Source organism: Ursus americanus, chromosome 5 (genome assembly GCF_024610735.1).
Source record: "Ursus americanus isolate L20-20 chromosome 5, mUrsAme1.1.p, whole genome shotgun sequence".
In the NCBI taxonomy this organism is placed as follows: Eukaryota; Metazoa; Chordata; class Mammalia; order Carnivora; family Ursidae; genus Ursus; species Ursus americanus.
This window is the reverse complement of record NC_142131.1, coordinates 80,191,387-80,204,784: the sequence shown is the minus strand read 5'-3', so window position 1 is coordinate 80,204,784 and position 13,398 is coordinate 80,191,387. Positions and strand designations below refer to the sequence as shown.

General features: G+C 44.2%; 1 protein-coding gene across 1 annotated transcript; it reads right to left on the bottom strand.

The window, feature by feature from the left end:
• Positions 1–1,631: 1,631 nt before the first annotated feature.
• Positions 1,632–10,027, bottom strand: LYPD8 (LY6/PLAUR domain containing 8). Its single transcript, XM_045779050.2, has 5 exons — positions 9,925–10,027; positions 9,420–9,539; positions 6,851–7,015; positions 5,408–5,545; positions 1,632–2,695 (listed from the first exon to the last, which is right to left on the bottom strand). Exons 1-5 carry the CDS (start codon positions 9,977–9,979, stop codon positions 2,409–2,411), a joined length of 765 nt encoding a protein of 254 aa, XP_045635006.2. The 5' UTR covers positions 9,980–10,027; the 3' UTR covers positions 1,632–2,408.
• Positions 10,028–13,398: the final 3,371 nt, after the last annotated feature.

Genomic DNA, 13,398 nt, shown 5'->3' with positions numbered 1-13,398 from the left:
GAGAGAAGTGGGCCAGGTATGTGCCTTCCACACCACCATTTCTGATGATTCTCCCTCCCTAAAGCATGTAGGGGAGCACTTTCAAACTTTTACTAATGGCTAGTATTTACTCACTGCCAAGACGAACTATGTTGGCAGCTCTCACAAACCCATGCGACAGGCATTAACACTATCGCTGGAGTGCGGGTGGGAAATTGAGGCACAGAAAGGTGACATCTGTTGCCCAACGTTCCAGCGCTGAAATTTGAAGCCATACTCTCTGGCTCTAGAGGCCATGCCCTTGACCATTGAGTCATATTGCCTCTGAGACAAAGTCTTGGAAGTGCCTGTGGATAAACTACTTCCTCCCAGGCCATGTAGTTCAGTTCTAACCAATGATATGAGCATAAGTGATGGATGCCTCTGCCAGGACTGGCCCTAGAACATGCTGCGTAGCCCTCAAGGCTCTCTCTGTCTCTCCACTTGTCAGCCAGCTGGATGCAGAACACTTAACTGAGAGCCCAAGGAGTTCCATGGCATGGGGAACCACGGAATAAAAGGAGCCTGGCTTCTTTCTCACTCTTGGAGGATAGTTTCCCAGGACAGTTGCTCAGTCATGAACACCTGTACAGGTTTAAGTAACTGAGAAATGAACTATCATTGTATTAAATCCCTTTGCTTGTATTAGAAAGTTTTTTTTTTACTAAGACCTATTTGTTATAACAGCACAACTTAGCCTGTTATTAATGCCAAAGGGGGAAAATAATAACTTTACACTGAAGAAACCTGGCAGATGCCACTTCAACCAAGCAAACAAGGTTAACACCAGCAACAATACAACACATCAACATCATGTACCTCCTGATAAGACCCACTGAGAAAGACACACTATTTCTGTGGGATTCTTGCCAAAAATGCATAACCTCCATCTTGTGAAGACAAAATTTCAGGCAAGCTCGAATTGAAGGACATTCTGAAAAATAACTAGGCAGTAAAGGAAAAACTTCAGAACTGTCACAGATTGTAGAACCCTGAGGAAACATAGCACTTAAATGCAAAGAATTGGATCCTGGACCAGAAAAAAGACATTAGTAAAATTGGTGAAATGTGAAGATCTATTAATTAATGATATTGTGTTAATGCTAATTTCCTGGTTTCAGTAATTATAGTAAACGTGAGAGGAAGGTAGATGAGGGAGTTCTAGAATTCTCTGTGTTATTTTTGCAACTTTTTGGTAAGTCTAAAATTATCTTGATATAAAAAGCATTTTAAAATAAATACATAAATAAGAATAAAATGAGACAAAATCAGAGAAGGAAACAAGCCATAAGAACTCTTAACTATAGGAAACAAACTGAGGGTTGTTGGAAGGGAGGTGGGTGGGGGGATTTGGTTTGGTAACTGGGTGATGGGCACTAAGGAAGGCACTTGATGTAATGAGCACTGGGTGTTATATGCAACTGATGAATCACTAAACTCTACCTCTGAAACTAATAATACACTGCATGTAAATTAATTGATTTAAAAAGAAAGGAAAAAAAAGAATGAATGTGGTGATGAGTTACTACGAGATGGCCTTTCTGGCAGCTTTGCTCTTGATGCATTGTTAGCAAATCTGGACCATAAAGACACACACTGGTTTACACCTTTAAAATTTTTTATTACAGAAAACTCCATTCTTCCAAGTCCAGTTCAAGGCCCACCTTATTTACCAAACCTGGACTTCTGTGCATGTTGTATTGAATAGATTTCTTGCTCCCTGGGTAACTGATATGGAGTCAAAAACTCTGCCTTTGACTGTAGGTTCTCTGAGAAGAGGGACTGGGGCTTTGTAGCTGTTCCTTTCTATACAAGGCTATGAGATATCTCATCAGCCTGAGCACCATCAGCATTATATCTCTGCCTAGGAAGTTAGGCAGGGGAGTCTGCCAGCCTTCAGCAACCTCTCTGCACCTGTCTTTGGGTCCTGTGAACTATTTCACTGTGGGCCTGTGACCAGAGCCAGGACAATCACTGAAGGGGCAGATATCAGTGCTAGGGTCAACACAGGGCATTACAGGCATGGCTGGGCACCCCCTCAGTGTGTGGGTGGGGGCGGTGACAGGTCAGTCCCCAGAAGTGCAGCACTGCAGGCAGACAATGACAACAAGGTGAAAGGGTCTGTTTTTCAGAAGCAAACTGGGCAGGGATTAGGGAGGTCCTGGGAGGCCACACACTAACGTGCACAGATTTCAAATGCAAGGAACTGGGAGGTGATGCTGGATAGCAGCTCAAAGGAACCTATGAGGACAAACTTGGCCAGCAGTGGACAGTGCTTCAATAATGGGGAAAACTGCAGCTGTCACAGGGTTTTGCCTGCAGAGCTGAGGCTGCTATTTACTGAGCAGTTAAATAGGGAAATGGTGAAACAGTTGAGGGCAGGATGGATCTCAGAGCAGCAGCCCCAGCAGGAGGAGGCTGACAAAGGCCACAGGGGTGAAGGAGACTTTGGAAGCCATGTCTGGGGTGGAGGTGGGCACTGAGGTGGTGTTGGAGCTGCTGGCAGGAGGGGTAGTCAGGGAGGAGTTGGGAATGGCGGTTGAGGAGAAGTTAGCACCGTCTAGACACTCGAACTCTCGGAAGATGACTCCTCCAACTGTCCGGTTCTCAGCAGACAGGAACTGACAGGTGGAGTTACTGATGTTGGAACAGCCTCTCAGCACAAGCTTCTTGGTCTCTGTGAATGCAGTGGAGACAATAAGGACTTCACAGCCCCCTCACCCTTCCTCTGCAGTCCTCTCAGCAACCTGCTTTAGGTCTGGTCCTAAAACAGGAGCCTGGAGGAAGGAGCCCAGGATTGAGAACACCAAACAGTAATGGCAGAGGAACCATGAAGGTCAGAGCCCAGATACCCTCCCACACCTAAACCCGAAAGAAATTGAGGCTCCAGAAGGTGGAGGCAAGACTGACTTCACAGATGAAGGCCAGAAATGGGCCTGGGACTCAAGTCTCCAATGTTTTCGTGAGGAGCTGGCAGGTGATAAAATCCAGGGATGGGCTCAGACACCCTAAGGCCCTGTGCTCTCAATCCAGGAAGGACTCCTGCCAGGCTCCCCTCCTCAGGGTTCTGCTTTCTGTCCCCACTCTTCTCTGAACCTGAGTTCTCTCTGCCTGAGTTTTCTCTGAGAAGGGAAAAAATAGCTGGAGGTGATCTTAATTCTAAATCCGAATTATATTGTGTTTAACCCTGTTTAAATGGGCAGGTCCTAGGAAAAGACCAAGGGAATTTGCAAACAGAAATGTCGTTGTGACTGCAGCTACCTTTATCGAGTTCCTACTATGTGCCGGTATTACTCTGTTGGCTACAACTTAAACAGGCCTGGAGGACAGGCAGTTCACAGGGGAGGAAGGAACTGGAGGAGGGGACTGGCTACTTATCAGAAGGGCTACAAACTTATTCTGAGAAAGAAAGAGAAATCTCCAAATCCCTTTGAAGAAAACAATCAATTCCTTTTTTATAGCAAATAGTAGTGCTGGAGATTGAATTACAGTGAGCTAGAAAAATGTGTTGCTTGGCACATGTCTACACTATTGAGAAAAAAAAAGTGACCTTGGGCAAAAATAAACAAAGAAATAAAACCCTACATGTATGATGGCTTTGATCTGTCTGGCTTTCAGATTAAGTCAAACATTATGGATTTTTAAAAAATTCCATCCTTGGCATCAGAAGACATCTGGGAACAAAGTGAGCAGAAAGAGAAAGTCTTTCTGATGTTATTGTTATCCTCAGATGCAGCTTAAGAGTTAAACATCAGAGCTGTGTAGACATCCTAGGGATTTTTAATTTTTTTAAAAAAATCTTTAAATGCAAATTACTAAGTGCAATAAGTCTATGTGAAAAGACTACATACTATATGATTCCAAATATATGATATTCTGATAAAAGCAAAATTATGGAGAGAGTACTGATTTTTGGATCAGAGGTTGCCAGGGGTTAGAGATTAATAGAGCACAAAGGATTTTTAGGACAGTGAAGTTACTCTGTGTGATACTATAATGGTAGATTATGCTCACTATACAAGTGTCAAAACCCATAGAATATGCAACATAAATGGTAGCCCTAATGTAAACCTTGGACTCTGGATGATAATGATGCATCAAGGTAGGTTCATGGATTCATGTAGCTACCATTTTGCTGGGGAATGTTGACAGTGGGGGAGGTATGTATGAGTGGGGATGGGGTATGTGGGAAATCTCTCTACCTTCCTCTCGATTTTGCTGTGAACTTAAAACTATTCTAAAAAATAATGTTTATTTTTTAAAAAAAGCAAAAAGAGGTTCAAGATACTTGAGATGTTTAGGCCCACTGAAAAACCTGCAATTATAGTTAAGCATGGATTTCCAGGACTACAATTTCCATTAATAAAAGTTGAAATCAAATTGTACCTGGGTGTTCGTGTTCTTAAGCTGTTATTATTCTGAGCCATATTGTGGCAGAGACTGGCTAGCTTTTCATTTTAGCTTCAAGTCTCCTCCTTTCCTGCTGGACCACCACTAAACACCATTAGACAGCATGTCCACCCTCCAATGAAGTTTTGGTCCCAGGCAACAGAATGTGAGAGAGAATGATGCACACTCTCCAGGCTTTGCCTGTAAAAACCTTCCTGCCTTCCTCCACTCCCTGTCTTCCCACACCTGGTGAGAGACAAGTAATACAGCAGGGAGCTGCCAAGTCCTGGATGGGCGGGGACCAGAGACTCCAGATGGAAGGAACACAGGCCCTGGGACCTGGGTCAGAGCATTTAGACGGTGCTCTTTAACAGTAATGAACTTACCCTAACTAATAAATACATCATTCTTTAAATATTCAGGCATAACATCTGCCTGAATGTTTAAAGGATAATGTGTGTATTAGTTCTGTATTTTATACTGGTTAATTTGTATTTCATAATGGTTAATATCAAATTACTTCTGTAGAAAAGAACAACTGGTTGAATATTAAAGCCCAATCTGACTCTTTCAGTCAGGTGACCAAAGTTGTCATAAGCCAACACCTCTCAGGAACAGGTAGAGAAAAAAAATGTAGGGATAAAAGGAAATAAAAGTCAAACCCACACACACCCACAGAACAATGCAACCTAGTGAAAAAGTAAATGTCAGGAATGACATGATGCACTTAAATGAGCCTGGCTTGATTATAAGACACAGGAGAACAAGGGTTCAAGAGATGGACAGCCCAGGAGGAAATGGTCCTCCACTAAGGAGGCAGAAATAGCAACCAGCCCAAGGCTACATGAACAGTCTCATTATCTTAAAGACATTTTGACTTTATCCTTTTATCCTACTAACCTCCCCCACCCTTCTTTTGTTAACACAGAACTTATTACCCAAGGCTTAATATGTTTTCAACTCAAGTCCCATAACAGGGAATTGAAACCCCAAGACATACCATTCTTAAATTCTGCAACTAGATTGACACACCGTTCTTCTTTATAACATTTCCTGATTTGCACATTACAGGAACTTTCATTAGATCCATAACACGCAAAACACTCTATGTCGCTGGACACATCTTCCATGGGAGGAGCTGGTAGAATAAGAATCATTAAGTTAGAACAGTGATATAACATAAAACATGGTACTGCCTTATACTGAAGGGGACGAGCAAGCAAAGATGCCAACCGGAGAGATCTTGAGAATGGGACAATTGCATGAAGACACCAGTCATCCTAACCTCATATCCCACCAAAATTGTTACAGCACACAACCTCACAGACCTCCCCTTACAAACCATCCAGTCTTTAAGAACTATGGTCAGTGGGTGTGTTGGGCTGAGAAGGGAAAGGTAATATTTTGATCTAAAACCAACCAATTTCAACATTAGCCAGCTATTCTGAACATCAGCCAATAGGTGTGTAGCTATTACTAAATCTTTCTGTGAATAAATGAACATATGCCATTATTTAGCATTTAATACAAAATTATAGTGAGACCCAGCTCTGCTATTAATGACCTGTACTCTAGAGCTATGGCAAATTAACTTTGCCTTTTTGGCTCATGTTTTCTTTTCTTCAAAAAGAGAGCTTTGGTATAGACCAACGGTTCTCAAATTGCGGTCCAGGAACTCCTGGGTATACCCAAGAACCTTTTTGGGGAGTTTACAAGGTCAAAACAACTTTGATGATAATACTAAGTTGTTCCTTGCCTCTTTTACTCTTCTTCTTTCAAGAATGTACAACGGAGTTTTTGAGAGGCTATATGGCATGAGATTACAACAGACTAAATGTACAAGCAAATCTGAAAACCCAGTTGTCTTCTATTAAGCCAGAAACTAAAGAGCTTTGAGAAAATATGTAACAAATGCCACTCTTCTCACTAAATTCTTTTTTGTTTTGGAAGATAGTTATTTCTATATAAAAATGTTATTAATATTAAGATGTAATGGGTTTATTATTTCTTGGTGAACTAAATAAAGATTTTTAAATTTTTTTGGAAATTCTTTGAATTTTTAAAATTTGTAATACTGTAAATATTGGTAGTATGATTCCCATAAATCAAATTTCTCTGGAGTCCTCAATAGTTTTGAAGATTTGGAGTCTTAAAAGAGGGCCTGAGACCACAAAGTTTGAGAAATACTAACAAGCATCTAATTCCATACAACTTGGAGTGTTATGATTTCTGTCTGTACTGAAAAAAGAGGAAAGCAGGAAAGTAGTGATGACTTTCCTATTCGTTTTTCAAGTAGTTGTTGTAAGTCAGCTGTTGATGTCACCCAGATAAGCAATGAAGTGCTTGGACTTGAGATGTCCACCAGAAGGTGAGGACCACAGGTGACAAAGGAAGAGAGAGGGCTGGGAGGACAGAAGAAGGATGGCACATTGCCAGCACCCACCCAGAGCATCAGTGGTGTCATTGCACTCCTTTCCTTGGCAGCACTGACTTATAAAAAGGAAGCGTTCGTTATCGGAAACATGGACAGTGAAGGCTTCAACCGTGTCTCTCCCTTCTCTGCAGTTCTCCGCAGAGCAGGCTTTATCCTGGTATATGTTGGCTGCCCCTACACAAAGAGAAAAACAGACTGTCAGCCCTGGGTATGAGGCTTCAGAAAGGGCAGAGACCCTGAATAGTGACTGCTTCAGGCAATAGCAGAAACACACTGTCAGTTCAATGTGATTTCAGAGACACTGGAGAGGATTTCCTGGCAAACAGAAAAATCCTTCCCTATGAAGTAGTTCCTTTTTTTAGCAGAAAATGAACAGAGATGGAGGCTAAACTTCAGGTCAAAGACTGATGGGGAGCTTGGAAATGGTGGTTTAAGCTGACACTCCAAAGCCCCCGGATCAGTCTTAGCATCTCTAAAAACAGCCAAGCAGACATGATGGTCCTACGCACAATATGATGTTAAACCTGTATACAGTCAAGCTTCTAGACCAGATATGGTAGCAAGCAGCTAGATGTGACTATTTAAAATTCAGCTCTTTGGTCATATAACCGTATTCCAAGTGGCTACTGTATAGGGCAGCATTGATATAAACATTCCCATTATGTTTTTATAATAATTTTTATTATGTTATGTTAGTCACCATAGAGTACATCCCTAGTTTTTGATGTAAAGTTCCATGATTCATTATTTGCATATAACACCCAGTGCACCATGCAATATGTGCCCTCCTTAAACATTCCCATTATTGAAGACGGTTCTACTGAGCAGCATGGGTCCAATTTACAGGAAAATATCAGGAATAGGGGAACAAAGAAGTGACACCACAAGGAAGCAATCAACCCAAGCCAGAATATGGGACAACTACAGGACAAATGTTCCAGTTTCTTCAACAAATCAATGGTACTGAAAACAAAAACGAAAACAAAACAAAACAAAACAAAAAGTGATGGTAGCTGTTATAAAACAAATTAGACGTAATGGACTTAACAGAAAAATGCTGTGTGGGGATTTTGTTTGCACATCAACTATAACATCTCTAAAACAATTGGGACATTTTTTTTTTGTACCGAATATGCCTTAATTGGGACATTTCTAAGATGGCCTCTAATAGAAGAAATTAAAGAATTACAGTTAATTTTCTTAGGTATATAGTGATATGGTAGTAGTGTAAAAAGAAAAAAAAAACTCCTTATCGGAGATAAATAGTGAAGTATTTTTAGAGGAAATTACATGATATCTAAGTTTGCTTTATTTTTTTTGACCTTCAAAGATGTTTATTTTAGGATCAAAGAATACAACGAAATGTCCAATATTAAGAAAATGACTGAATAAAGTGTAGGAGTATAAAATTATGCTATAGAAGTTTATGAAATAACATAAGAAAACACAAAATCATCAAAAATATTTAAATTTTAATTTGAATCTCCCTTCACTGCTTTTGTCTTATTTTTTATTTATTTATTTATTTTTTGATTATATTATGTTTGCTTTAAAATACCACTGCAGGGGCGCCTGGGTGGTTCAGCTGGTTGAGCATCTGTCTGACTTCAGCTCAGGTAGTGATCTCTGAATCCTGGGATCGCCCTCTGTGGGGCTCGTAGCTCAGCAGGAAGTCTGATTGTCTCTCTCCGTCTCCCTCCATCCCTCCCCTCTGTTGTGCTCACTCTCTCTCTCTCTTTCAAATAAATAAATAAAATCTTGAAAAAAAAAATAAAAGAAAATACCATTGCAAAAAAAAAAAAGGAAAATGTTGATAATTGTTGACACAGGATGGTGGTTACATGGCAATTCATTATACTCTTCTTCCTGCTTTTGTACATATTTGAAAATGTCCACAATAAAAAGTTAAAAAGGGGGCGCCTGGGTGGCGCAGTCCTTAAGCGTCTGCCTTCGGCTCAGGGCATGATCCCAGCATTCTGGGATGAGCCCCACATCAGGCTCCTCCGCTAGGAGTCTGCTTCTTCCTCTCCCACTCCCCCTGCTTGTGTTCCCTCTCTCGCTGGCTCTCTCTCTCTCTCTGTCAAATAAATAAATAAAATCTTTAAAATAAATAAATAAAAATAAAAAAATAAAAAGTTAAAAAGAAATCTAAGTACTCCGGGAGAGAGGTAACAATCATGCCAGTAAATCACCCTGGGTGAAAGTGTGTTGAGTCTAGAACAGGAAGGAGCACTGGGGGGAGGAAAGGGGGCCAGAAAAATGCAAGAATGCAGGTACCCAGAGCAAACTGCCTGCTTTGCAACTTAACTAAGAGCTGCCCCTGTTTCTCACATCCACCAACATAGGTCTAGAATGAGGTTTCACTCAAGGGCAGCAATTCCACAAGGGCTTGTCTGCTTGCCCCTGTGTTCTCATCTGACCCCTGCGTGTTGCTTCTTCCAGAAGGCATCTTCATGACCCCGTCTCTCTCCTTGAACAGCCTGGCCCTTCCTCAGCCTTCCTTTCCTCCCTGGCCACCCTCTCCAGCTCCTGTCCCATGCAAATTCCAGAAACGGAGGTTACAGCATCCCGGGCTCACCTAAAGAAGTGTTGGTCATGAAACTGGTACAGCTGGTATTGGCATCTGAGGGACACTCAGTGATGTTCTCGTTGTTACAGGTGTTTGTCAATGAATTACACTGCACACAACTTAGGGATTCTGGGGAGACAAGATGTACAGCACTGTCAACATTCAGGAGACACTTACAGACTGTACTCTGGACAAAGCACCATATCCATCTCAGGGCAAAAGAATAGTTGGGATGGCGTCCCTTCCCTCTGGAACTCCCCAAACTTGAGGCTGTGAGATGGAGCCACCCCCGTTAGTTTCTCCCCACTGTGCACCATTTCCCAGTGGGAAGACCCATAGCACAGAGTGGCTCCTCTGAGGTCAGTGTGCACAGAGGAGTCTCATATTCTCTACTGACCACACCCTGACATGAGAGGCCATGGGACAGGACCCAAGATCATCCAAGAGGCAGAAGACTTTGATAAGGTACAAAAAGAGGTCTTCATTTCCAAAGGGTATCGATGGGTTCCCTCACCTACAGCTGCAGCCACGAATGCTATGATGATAGCAGCAACAAGGATGCCTTTCATGGTGCAGGACCTGGTGTCTCCTGAGGATGAGGACTGTGATGCAGAGTGTTATGCCTGAAGAGACACAAAGAAGGCAGTCAGGGGGCTTGCAAGGCTGCTGGGGCATAACATCCCCTAGGGTTGCAGTCATACGTCCACACAACACACAGTCCATCTTTGTGACAGAAGGAATCAGCATTCTCAGCTGCGAGCATAGAGCTGTGATGCAGTTTCCATGCTGCCCTTTTACCTGTGCCAGTCTGGGTTTTGCCCAGTCCTGGATGCCTGCAAAAGCATCTACACACAGACACAAAACACAGCCTGGGCATCTCTCAGAGCCACGTCAGGTACAACATGGACAGACAGATGATATCCAGCTCCACTGGGGCTGGGGTCCAAGAAGAAAGCTGGGCTCTCCTCTCCCAGTGCATAATGTAGTTCTCTAGCTAATATCTTGCCACATTCACATAATTCACTTAGGGGCTCTGTCGCTGTTATCACCACCCCAATAGGCACACACCTACTGAGCAATTACTCTATTTTGAGCACTTTATGTTCATTAATTCATGTAATGCCTGCACCCCAGCAAGCAGGTACTATTATTAGCATCACCCACATTTCATAGGGGAAATCAAGTCCCAGAGAGATTAAATAAACCACTCAAAGTCAAGGTCACATTCCTGGGCTGTGTTAGCACTGGGGTTGGCCCAGACCCCTAACCACGACCCACACTGCCTCCAACAGATGTGACTCCCAGAGCCCGAGGCCTGGACACACTCAACCCGCAGGAAGGAACCTGAGGCCCCAGCACACCTCTGACTGATGTGTCACCAATCCTTCTGTGTCCACCAATCATCGGATAGCTAAGGGTGACCTTTATTCATTAGGACCCTGAATCAGAGCTCCCAGAATTTCAACTTGCCCGTGTATCAAAGCAGCAAGGAGGGGAAGTATCTGGTTCTGTGCGGAGTCCTTCCTGATTGTTAGCTCATTTATCCTATAAACGGTGGCCACAAATGGCATGTGACTACTTACATTTAGATTCATTGAAGGAACTAAAGGGGGAAAAATCTGTTTCTCAGTCACCTAGCTAGGGACTACTTATTGGCCAGCACAACTTTGGAACATTCCCTTCACTACAGAAAGTCCCGGTGCGTGGTGTGACTTATTGCCCCACTCGGCAGGTGAGAAACCTGCCAATGGAGAGATAAGGAATGCTGCCCAAATTCACCCAGGCTGTTAGGCCAAAACTGGGACTTCATTCTGCATCCCTCCAGCTCCGAGGCTGAGTGGCACCATGACAGCTGCTACTTACCAAGGGGGACCTGGTCTTCACCTAGAAACTGCAGCCAGCCTCCCACCTCTCACCTCACCACACCACACACACATACACGACACAAGCACACACCACGCACACACACACACACACACCCCACATATACCACTGCAACTATGATCTCTTAGTTGACTTATAAGGGGTCGGTGAACAGGAAGAGAAACTAGTTCAGTCAGGGGAGGCAGAGGGGCCCATCTGCTCTCTAAGGGCCACAGCGTATAGAAATCCAAGGAGAAAAATTATGTCTAGTTCAGAACTCGTGGCAGATGTCCCATGCGTTGCATCCTGCAAGCCCTCATGCCTGATCACCCCTCCATTCCTGGAACCCCAGTAGCGAGAGAGAGGTTCAGAGGTTGGACCTCCCGGGAGGGGCCCCTCAAGCCTTGTGAGTGTGGAGAAGGGAAAGGGAAGGAAAGAGGTGAGGGTAATGAGGTCACAGCAGCCATGTCAGATACATAAATCACTTTCATATGGTATAAACCTGATTATTAGCCTCATTTTCAGAGGGAAATAAAGGAGGCCCACAGAGATCAGGATCTGGCCAGAGACACACAGCAGAGAGTCAGAGCCTAGAGGTGGTAAGACCCTGGGCCCTGCTCACCACCTCTGAGGAGGGAAACTGGTGAGGTGGCAGGTGGGGCAGGAGGCCTCATACAAAAAATGAGGACAAGTAGCATCTGAAAAACCCCTTTGCAAAGTCCTTCCAACTCATCTATCATTGGATATTTTCTGAGAGAGTCCTACCACAACTGCTTTCATTTCATACACAGGCAAGTTCAGAGCAGCTATGAAAAGGACACAGCACCACACAGAGAGCAAACCCCAGCCCACACACCTCTCCTCTCCAGCCTTCCTTCTCCTGAGCACTGTTAAAGGTGCAAGAGTCATGAGAATGCCCCAGACCCCAGCCATCCCTCAATGCCCTTCTCTTCCCTCTTTTTTTTTTTTTTAGGTTCAATGCCCTTCTCTTGGTTTCAGCTTCTCCCCAGCTGCCCCCCTCCCCGCCAACACACAGCTTGGCTTCAGCCCCTCACCTTCAGAGTCTGGCTTGGGGACTGCCCTGCAGAAGGTGGATCCCAGCACAGGATTACAGCAGGTGTGTGAAGGGCCTTATATAGCAGGTGACTGAACAATCAGAAAGTACAGCTGCCTGCAGGGAGGGGCTTCTGGGCCCGACTGGGCTCTGCCAGGCCAGAGGGCCACAGGTGGCTTAACCCTTTGGCAGCTGTGCAGTTAGTTGGTCAACTCTCTTGGGCCTCCAGAAATTGGATGCAACTCTGGTTAAGGCCTGACTTTGGCAAAACATGCAAGAGAGCAAGGTATGTCCCTGACATTGTCTCATGTTGGCCCACTGAATATGTTCCAATATCTGTTAATAAATCACAAGCATCACATTACACCAGCTGAATAAGGCAGCCACCTTGATTCGGCCATTTACAAATGAAGAAACCAAGGCACAGAAGAGAAATGTAAGAGACGTGACCAAGGTCACACAGCTCAGGCAGAGTCAGAACTCAGAATCAGGCCACATGGGGTCCACGCAGCTCAGGAAAAGGGGTCAGGCCCTCTGGGGCAACTGTCTTAACCTCTCTAAGTCCCACAAAGATGAGGGTAAACCCACAATACAGCCTTACAGGGTAAAAGGGTGAAGCCTCTGCTTGCAGCTTATACTACACACCAAAGTGAGGGGCCCCCGACCTCGCTGCTGCCACCTCTAACACTCCAGCCCAGCTGCCTGGAGAGAGCAAGGTCAGCCCCTCCCACCACCCTCACACCAAGCCCTGCGTTCTGGCACTGAGTGCAAACTGGAGTTCTCAGCACTTGACATCTCCCTGCAGTCCCTGCCACCTTAGACAGACACACTCACACACACTAATGCACACACTGGCATTCATGCACACTCAAATCACACACATCATAAACCACGTACACACACACACCCCACACACCACACAGACGAAATTGGTGGGGAAGGACCAAGGATACAGGGGTTGGGGTGCACGTCACACCAACACCCCCTGCCTGCAGTTGGAGTTGGAGTTCCCTGCTCTTAAAAATACCCCTTATCCATGTGCTGCCACTCTGCCCCAGTCTGCGGCTCAGC

Bases quoted from the DNA above. Each gene is read 5' to 3' on its own strand.
- LYPD8 (XM_045779050.2), bottom strand. From the start codon at position 9,979: ATGAAAGGCATCCTTGTTGCTGCTATCATCATAGCATTCGTGGCTGCA. The intron at 7,016-9,419 runs GTGAGCCCGGGA...CTCTTTGTGTAG, and splicing joins CATGACCAACACTTCTTTAG to GGGCAGCCAACATATACCAG. The intron at 5,546-6,850 runs GTGGGTGCTGGC...TTATTCTACCAG, and splicing joins TGACACCACTGATGCTCTGG to CTCCTCCCATGGAAGATGTG.